Genomic DNA, 10,148 nt, shown 5'->3' with positions numbered 1-10,148 from the left:
GCCTCGGACTGTTAACTGAGTGGACCCTCAGACTGTTAACTGAGCAGACCCTCGGACTGTTAACTGAGCGGACCCTCAGACTGTTAACTGAGCGGAGCCTCGGACTGTTAACTGAGCGGAGCCTCGGACTGTTAACTGAGTGGAGCCTCGGACTGTTAACTGAGTGGACCCTCAGACTGTTAACTGAGTGGAGCCTCGGACTGTTAACTGAGCGGACCCTCAGACTGTTAACTGAGTGGACCCTCAGACTGTTAACTGAGCGGACCCTTAGACTTGTTAACTGAGTGGAGCCTCGGACTGTTAACTGAGTGGACCCTTGGACTGTTAACTGGGCGGACCCTCAGACTGTTAACTGAGCGGACCCTCAGACTACTTACTGAGTGGATCCTTAGACTGTTGACAAAACCAAAGCAGTAATAAGGATAGGGCACAACTCATTTTATGAGCAAGAGGAAACAGGTGAGGTCTTGCTCTTGACTCTGACTCATGGGTAAACAGATTTCAATAAATTGAAAAGTCACCACAACAGAGCCTACACTGCCACATGCCACACCAGGCAGGCTACAGCCAAGTGATGGCTGCTCATACTCTCTGGCAGAAGGCGAAAACAAAGGGGCAAGAAAACATAAAGAAAAAAATCCCTGTGAAAATACTAATAATGCCCCAAGAGTAAAAAAAAATTACTTTTTTTTTTTAAAGATTTATTTTTATTTATTTTATGTGTATGAGTACACTGTAGCTGTACAGATGGCCGTGAGCTATCGTGTGTGTGGCTGCTGTTGACCTCAGGACCTCTGCCGGCCCCACTCGCTCCGGCCAGCTCATTTGGGCCCCACTGGCTCCAGTCCTGCTTGCTCCGGGGTAATTTACTGCAGCTGTCTTCAGACGCACCAGAAGATATCCGATCTCATTACGGGTGGTTATTATGGTTGTGAGCCACCATGTGGTTGCTGGGATCCGAATTCAGGACCTTTGGAAGAGCAGTCAGTGCTCTTACCCGCTGAGCCATCTCGCCAGCCCAAAAAATTACTTTTTAATAATGACTATAAGCAGTTAAACTACTGCATAAAACAGAAAAGCTCCCAGGTTGTACTCTTTCAAATAATCTGACACAAGCATACATACCAGACATATATCTGCCCTCTTATTAAAAAAAAAAAAAAAAAAGTGATCCCTGAAGAGTTACGAGGCAGATAGCAAGGACTGAATACAAGCATCAAATGAATGGCCTCCTTTGTCTGTAACAGCCATGAATGTGAAGATAGGTTGTATTATATTCATATCTCGCCAATGAATTTTCATTCCTTTATAATAAAAGTAAAAACTTATAACATGATGTTGAAATAAGAACCAGTATTTGGCCGGGCAGTGGTGGCGCACGCCTTTAATCCTAGCACTTGGGAGGCAGAGGCAGGTGGATTTCTGAGTTCGAGGCCAACCTGGTCTACAAAGTGAGTTCCACGTCAGCCAGGGCTATACAGAGAAACCCTGTCTTGAAAAAACAAAACAAAACAAAACAAAAAAGCAACCACCAAAAACCAAACCAAACCACCAACAACAAAAAGTACCAGTATTTAACAGAGAATTAGTTTACATTACCACAGTGTAAGTAAGGCACCATAGAAGCAGCAGGACTATGAGATAATTGAGCATATCAATTAGATATGAAAATGTTTAAGCAGGAGGAAGGAGCCCATGGGAGAAGTGAAGGTACAGGACTGCTGTAGTTGGGAAGTCTTTCCTACCAGTGGTTCTCTGACTTACGGCAGAACGTACCTAGTAAGGCTGCCCAGTGCAGTGGGGTTCGGAATAAGTTATCATAAGATGTTATGTTGCAGCTTTCATAGGAGGTCAAGACATCCACCACCGTCAGGTTTCCATCAGCGACTGCGAAGTGAAGAGGTGTGCGGCCCTCATAGTCTTGCCAGTTCAATAAAGACTCTGTTGGGGCAGCATCCTATTTTTAAGAACCAGAGACTTCAGACATGTAGAATCCTCAATAAATAATGTGTGCCATTTACATTAACTATTTCTTAAAATGAAACCTCCACACACTCTATAGGTACAAGTAAAATGATAGCTTAAATATATGGGCTAAATCTTTAACAATTAACTTTCCTATTTATCAATAATATAAAAAATACAGAAAAGAATAGAATAACTACTATGCTTGCATTAAAAAGGTGTGGCACTTTGCCTAATGTGCTTTCGTGTCTGTTATAAATTAGGCTAAAGCTGTGTTTTGTTTTGCTAACATATGTAGTCCTCCATAAACAACACACATTTTGTATGTGATTTTGATATTTACATCATGGAAGCACACTTGTAATCTCTTTGGTGACTTTTTCTTCATATACCACTCTTGTAGGTAGCCCTGTTGATTCCAGTTCATTTGTTACACTAGAATTTTGTTGTCCCTTTTTCTCCTGAGGAACAGTTATGTTATTTCCATTTTCTCACCATCACAGACAATGTTGCAAAGACTGTTTGCCTCATATTTCTTGCAGCTCAATGTGTGAGATTTTCCTCTTATACACATGGAAAGAGGCTTTGCTAGTTGAAGGATTTTTGCAACTTTTACCACATACTGTCAAGCTGCTCTCCAAATGCCTGGACCAATGAGCACACCCATGACAATGTGCAAAGTGTTTATTTTCCACATGCTGGTACAGATTAATCACTTGGTATTATCGAGCTTCCTGCATGTTATTCCTAGTATGAGGCTGAAAGACATTTCCCTGATGCTTAATTTAAGGTGCTTTTATGAATGAAGCTGGAAATTTTACTCTGTCCTGATGGCATTCAGTTTTATTTCTCTGTAAGTTTGCTGGATTTTTGCGGCAGACATTGTGATGTGCTTCTTAAGTCTCCCTTTGACATCAAAGACCATATTTCCCAGCTCTCAGGGACACTACCAGCCCAGAACTCTCAAGTCTCAGCTCCTGGAACAACTTCAGCTAAGGAGTTTCCTCAAGCAGTATTTCTTCTTATGTTAGGTCACATCTAGAGCCAAGTCCTGATACTTCAGTTTGATTCTCTGAAGGTCATCCTGGATTTACAGCTTCCCATCTAGTCAGCCCATTTTATCAACAAAGGGTGTGTCCAACCTGGGGCCATGGGCTACCTATATCCTAGGACAGCTACAAATGCAACCAGCCCTGTCCCAAAATTAAAGAAAAGTATGCTTAGTTAAAACATTATGAGATTATTTATTTACTTTTATGTGACTCAATTGCAAGGTTATTGACCATTAATGTCTAGATGACAATGGTATCGAATGTTGGACATGCCTATGCTCTCAAAGTAAGGTATGTTTACATAAGGCAACTATTTGTGAAATCTATAAGAAAATAAAAGAGATAATGGAAAGTGAGAAGAAACAAAAACTATCACAATGACCAGGATGATTTGAACACATCAAATAAGCGTTCAGACTCATGGTGGATTCCTGATCTTACTGACTCTACTATATAGATGCTGGGGTTGCAGGCATGTGCTACCTTGCCCAACAAACATGATTTTTTTTTTATTCCTAAAGATCACACCTAGACATATTGTAAAGGAACTATAGAATGTTAAACATAGAAAATTAAAGACAGTCTAAATGAAAAGGCAAATCACCTTACAAAGGATTGACCATTAAGATAGCAACAGACTTGACTTGCAAGAAAAACAAAAAAGGTAGAAAGCTGCAAACCCATATGAAGTAAACAACAGAAGCAAGACTGTGTAGGATGGGCACAAAGAAAACCAGTCTTTCTGAACAAGATAGCAACAATTAAAGAAATGGAGGTTATGAACTTTGAAGAACAGGAGGTCATGTGGCGTGGGACATGGAAAGTTTTGAAGGGAGTAAAAGGAAGAGGGGATGATGTAATTATATTTGAATTTAATAAAAGAAAAAATTAAAAAGGCATGTCTAACAATCAAAATGCAGTTTAGACTGGAGTTGAGACTCATTTGGTAGGGTGCTTGCCTAGTGTGTACAATGTCTTGCGAGTGATGAGCAGCATCACGTAAAGCAGGTGGCCCAGGGCTGTAATGCTAGCACTTGGGAGGAGAAGCTCCGGGTAATCCTAAACCACATAACGTGTTGGGTGCCAACCTTGGCTACATGAGACCCTGTCATAAAACAAACAAACAAAACCCCAAGTTTACAATCAATACTTCTACAATAATGAAAATTCAAAGAACTATAGATCAGGAACTAAGAGAAGCTACAGAGAAAACCTGAGATTCAAGGGAGGAAAATGAGGCTGGGAAAAAACTCAGTGCATACAGTGCTGTCACATACAGTGCTGTCACATGTGGAAGCTGCCCAAGAGAGCGTGCTGTAGCCAACAAAGCTGGAGGGAGCTGCAGATCTCAAGAGCGCTTTGACATCAGACAGAGATGCTAAGTTTGGAGGTTGCTTTGCTGGTTTCTGTTTTGCTCTGGTCCAGTATTTCCTCACCGTTTTTCCATTCCTCTCTTCTGGGATGGTAATGTACTCTGTGCCATTGTATGTTGGAACTGCTTTTTGATTTTGATTTTACAGGAGTTAACAGTTAAGAGACTGTCATGAGTCTCAGAAGAGACTTTGAACTTTTAGACAGCATTGAGACTGTTTGAAGTTGAACTGAATGCACTTCTGCACTACGATATGGCTACAAGCCTAAGTGGGCCAGGGAGTGGAATGCAGTAGTTTGAATAAGAATGGCCTCCATAGGCTCACAGATTTGAATGCTTGGCACCATTAGGAAATGAGGCCTTGTTGGAGGAAGTAGGTCACTGAGGATGGGCTTTGTTTCAAAACGCTCAAGCTAGGCTCAGTGTCTCTGCTGCCTGCAGACCTAGATGTGGGATTCTCAGCTATTTTCCAGCACTATGTCTACCTGTGCGCTCCCATGCTCTCTGCCATGCTGATAATGGACTGAAACTCTGAAACTGTAAGCCAGCCCCAGTGAAATGCTTTCCTTTATAAAAGTTGTTATGGTGTCTCTTCACAGGAATAGAACACTGACTAAGACAGCACTCAAACATGAGAACACTTAGCACCTGAGTTTAGATCCCCAGAATCCATATAAAAGCTGGGTAGGCGTGGCTGCCTACCTATAATCCCAGAGTATGACAAGCAGAGACAAGGAACAAACTACTAGCCAGATTAGTCAAAACAGTGTCCTTGGGCTTCTACAAGAGACCCTCCTGCCTCAGTCAATACAGTGGGAAATGACTGGGGAAGACATCTGACATCAACCACTGGCCTCCTCCATATATACACATGAGCATGTACCCTCCCACACATATCAACACAGGTATCAATATATGCATGTGTAAGACACACACACACACACACACACACACACACACACACACACACACACACACAAAGAAAGAAAAATACAGAGAAGGACATTAATGGATATGTACAACAATAACTGTATACACAGGGGAAGAATACTTTTTAAAAGTCTAATTTGTATATTAAAAGCCAGCAGGGGACTAGGGAAGTGTCTCAGTAAAGGATCCATCTGCAGCACCTTTGTAAACAGCCACACTTGGTTGTGAGTACCTTAGCCCTAGCACTGGGGAACAGAGATACTTAGATCCCAAGAGTTTGCTAGCAGACAGCATAGTTGAAGCAGTGAGCTTTAGGTTCAGTGAGAGACTCAGTAATGGGCAGAGAGTGGGATAGGAAGATCCCCAATATCTTGCTTTGGCCTTGGTGCAGACATAATGTGCATGCATCACACACATAAACACCTCCACACAGTCCAAATGACACATGTGCGTGTGTGTGCGTGCACACACACACACATTCACATGCACACACACACATACACACTCAAATGCACACATACTTATACACAAAAATAAAAAAAGGACAAAGCAAGTACAAAACAAAGCAGGGAATAAGAGCTATGAATTCTGGAAGTGGTCGGTGGAGGAGGAACGGGTCAGAGAAAACCTCGGCGTGGAGTAACAGTTACTGTGAAGCTCTCTTAGGGGATGAGTCCACATGTTGATATTCTTGGTTCATAAACTGCCTATCTGTCATGTCTATGGTTTCTGCACCTATTATATTTTCCTAGGAAAGGTTTTGGACAACACAGTATTCTACTCACCAGGATACATCTCACTGTGTGCACAGCACTTGGGTCTTTATGGTTGGCTGCCCAGTGGAGTGGGATCTTGCCTTCCACGTCGGGAATCCCGATGTTGGAGTCATGCTTGATGAGCAGCTTCGCGTGCTCGGGGTTGTTGTAGTATGCACTCCAGTGCAGAGCTGTTTGCTGCAAGGGAGAGGGGAGCTTGAGAAGCCTCAGCATCCTGCTCTTCTGGAACATCTACTATATGACAGGCATGGTTTGAGAGTCTAAGAACTCCTTAATTTGCATGTGATAGAATTTAGCAGTGTGTGGCTGCACTGAGATTTTATGTCACTCCAGAGGCTGACCTCCTAACCATGGGTCTTGTTTATCAAGTGCTGCCAATAACAGGGAGAGAAAAGATGACTTACAAATAATCACCAGTCAGGTGGCCAATGCTCCCCATGTCACACCACTGAGGAGCACGAAGGTTTGAATTAGAATCTTAGAATTTGACAGAAAGATTTAAATTCTGATGTTAACCAGAAGGGATGTATGTTACAGGCAATCCATAGATTTAGAATCCTTTAGCATATCACATTTAAATTTAAGAATAAGTTTACATACTAATAGCTAAATCTAGCTACTGATTTTAAACTTTTAAAACTATACCTGCTTTTTTATTTGAAATAAAAGTTTAGAGTGGTAATTTTGAACACAGTAAAGTTGCTTGAAAACTACTTTTGCCACTGTCATAAACATGCCTCTTACAGAGAGAGTCACCATGGACAAAAACAGGAAATGCTAGTTACACATTAGACACTCACTGTCATTCAGCAACCCAGTCTACAATTGGAAAATTTACTGACAGGAATTAAGCTCATCTGTCCCAAAATTGAAAGACTAACATCGTGGTATTCATTCAAAGTGTACTTACAGGTATTTATTATATTATGAAGGTATTTATTATTAATGCATTATTTTCTAAAAGATGCATTTTATTTGTTTACTCTGTATGCTTGGTGAACTGCAGGAGGTCAGAGAGTGCTGGATCGATCTCCTGGAGCTTGAGTTACTGGCTGCTGTGAGCTGCCTAGTGTGAGTGCCTGGAGTAGGAGCTGGCCCTCTGCATAGCTGCTGAGCCATCTCATTATACCTAACCAAGTGCAGTCATTTTTATTAATGACTGAAGATCACAGAAAAAAATCACTACTTAATAGCAATCATTAATTGATTACAACCACCTTCTTAATAAACAGTCTTTATTTCTTTCCTTTCCCTAGGTTATGGTTATTCAGGTTATATTTACTCAAATATAATATGAGCGTAGTGGTTTGTACTTATATTTTTTATACCTTTTTTATTTTTCTACTTATTTTTGCTGTGGTACAATATACATAAAGTAAAACCGATCATTTAGAGAAATGCCAGCACTCAGATGCTCTGAATAGGAAAATATTAATGCATGGTTGCAAAGCAGAAGTTGATCTTCTGACTGCAAAGTAAAGAAAATTTTGAAAAACACAAGAACAGTCTGAAGTAAAACCAAACCAACCAACCAACCAACCAACCAACCAACCAACCAACCAACCAACAACAGAGGAGGGCTGGAGAGATGGCTCAGCAGTGAGGAGAAGCTGCACCTTGCAGAAGAGCAGCCCAGTTCCTGGCACCCACATCAGATGGGTCAGATAGCACTGTAATCCAGTGCTAGAGCATCTGACACTCTCTGGCCACCACAGGTACCTGCATTCACATGGTGCACATAAACTCATGCAGGTCCTGTATGTGTGTGAGGGTGCACAAGCACACAAACACAGCACATGCATGCACGTGCACACACACAAACACATTTAGGAAATCTTTGAAAAACTAAGAGCAGTAAGTATAATTATATGGATTTTAACAAGACTATGGCCTATCCACAGTGAAAAGAAAAGGATTACTGCTTGTTTCTAACAAGTAATCACAATTTTATTTTATTTTATAAAGAAAGATCACAAAGCTATGAGCTGTGTAAGCAATCTGTTAAAATTTAAGACCAAGGAAAGTTAAAAATATTTCTAGCAAGAAGTAAGAGGGCAGATGTCAGAACTGAAATGCAATTAATAGTTGATCCATGGCTAACATTTATGGGAGTGCATCCTGCATGAGACACTGTGTTAAGGATCTTACATTACCCCATTTTACCTCCAGTTATCCTTTTCATGTATTCTAAAATTATGACATAAGTGAATTAAGTAATTTCCCCAAGAACACAGACTGAGTAGAGTAAGCAGTAGGTTTTGGATTAAAGTCCAAGGAGGCTACTGCTGACAGCCCAGCCATTAAAGCCATTGCCTACTTAGTGTACTGCACAGGCAGACAGCCACTGTGGGTCCAGCTGCCCATATGCTTAGTGCACTGCAAAGGCAGATGGCACTGTGAGTCCAGGTGATGCTTAGTGCATTGCATGGACAGACTGCCACTATGAAGTCAGGTGTCCACATGCAGAGTACACTGCACAGGCAGAGGACCACCTTGAGTTCAGGTGCCCACGTGCATAATGCATTGCACTAGGCAGATAATCATCATGAGTCCAGGTGCCCACAGGGACTGTCAGAAGTCTCTGACAAATGATAAATGTTAACTTTTACAGTTAAACAGGCCAGGGTTTGGACTCTTGTTTTGCCACTTGGATCTTGGGCAAGCTTTAATCCTCTTGATGGTCAGATTTCCCACCCACTAAAGGAGATGATACTACTGACCACATGGTGGCTAGCAGGGTAATGGCAGACTTTTAGGAAATACTGTCTGGGATGTCGGGATATGTGGAATTGCCCTTCCACAGGGATGGTGGCAATGCACACCTTCTTTGCGGAGGCTTCACAAAACCAACCATCCCCTTTCTTTTTTCATTTGTCTTTGACCCTTACTGTCCATTACCTTGTTTTTGTCCTGTGTATCCACCTCCCCAGGGGCCATAAACTTCAGCAGAAGAGCTAGACACTTGGGGCTCCTGTGCCGGGTGCTCAGGTGCAAAGGCGTCATCTCTTCTAGATCCTTTTGCATCCAGTTTGCTCTGCGAGTAAGTAAGAGTTTCATAAAGCGATAATTTCCCTAGATGAAGAAAGGAAAAAGAGAGGATGAGGAGAATTTACTTTGTGGCCAGTGAGTAAACACATTTTAAATGTTTTCAGGATAAAAGGAAAAAATGAACATACCTACACTAAGACAGTGATTGTTTATGTTTTCCTGTTTCTCTTGATCACTTCTGAACACACATATAACTTACACAGTGGCTGGCCAACATTTACTGGGTTAAGTAACGTGTTTTATTTAGTCAGACTATTACTGCTAGGTGTTTAGAATATGAGTTTATTATTACTGGATATGCAGACATAAAAGCTTTCAATCATAAATATATATTATAGAAAATGCTTCAATATACACCATTTTGTACTTAGCTTTTCTCTTTTAATTTATCATAAGATTAAATAACCAACAGCCATATTTGGGGTTAAGTTTGTGTGTATTTTTTAAGTTACTGTCCTCTATCATCAATATGTAGGGTATTTATTGGTTGTCAAATACCGTAGGTCTCTCTATGACTCTTTTCACTGCCATTCCCCTCATAGACTGTAAGTTTCAGGGAGCATGGATATGTTTCACTGGCTATTGAACCCAATATAATTCCTAATACAGTCTAAGTGCTTAGTAAATGTAAATAGATTATATGATGGACTGAGCATGAAGAAATCAAAGAGCTCCTGTATTTTGTTTGCACTTAAATATTCTGATTTACAGTTGTTATGTGAGATCAGATCAGTGAAGAGTCTTAATTCTCAAACAACTGGTATTTGGTTCTTCTTGCTTTTAAAAGTTTCATTGATTTTAGCTATTTTAACAGTGCACAAGTCTTGTTTGGCTTCAATTTTACTGTCAGCTCTGAGAAGAAAGACATGAATGTTTCCTCAAGAGGGCGCCCTGCTCTAAGCTTCCTTGAGAGAGCATCCTGTTATAAATTTCCTCAAGAGGGCACCCTGCTCTAAATTTCCTGATATCTTTCCTTAGAAGGAAAAAAAACAAGTGCTCTTTTTT

At 41.0% G+C, this 10,148-nt stretch overlaps 1 protein-coding gene across 4 annotated transcripts in view; it reads right to left on the bottom strand.

Annotated features, from left to right (window-relative positions):
• Invs (inversin) overlaps positions 1 to 10,148 on the bottom strand; it is a 150,593-nt gene that overhangs the window by 44,881 nt on the left and 95,564 nt on the right. For all 4 annotated transcript variants that reach the window (XM_031377361.1, XM_031377360.1, XM_031377362.1 and 1 more), the window contains 3 exons: positions 8,994 to 9,167; positions 6,105 to 6,272; positions 1,777 to 1,957 (listed from right to left, as the gene is read on the bottom strand). In XM_031377361.1, coding sequence (XP_031233221.1) covers positions 1,777 to 1,957; positions 6,105 to 6,272; positions 8,994 to 9,167 — 523 coding nt within the window. The remainder of the gene's footprint in view (positions 1 to 1,776; positions 1,958 to 6,104; positions 6,273 to 8,993; positions 9,168 to 10,148) is intronic.

This window comes from Mastomys coucha, unplaced genomic scaffold (assembly GCF_008632895.1).
Source record: "Mastomys coucha isolate ucsf_1 unplaced genomic scaffold, UCSF_Mcou_1 pScaffold18, whole genome shotgun sequence".
NCBI lineage: Eukaryota > Metazoa > Chordata > Mammalia > Rodentia > Muridae > Mastomys > Mastomys coucha.
Note: the sequence above shows the minus strand (reverse complement) of the source record. Positions and strands in the feature narration are given on the sequence as shown.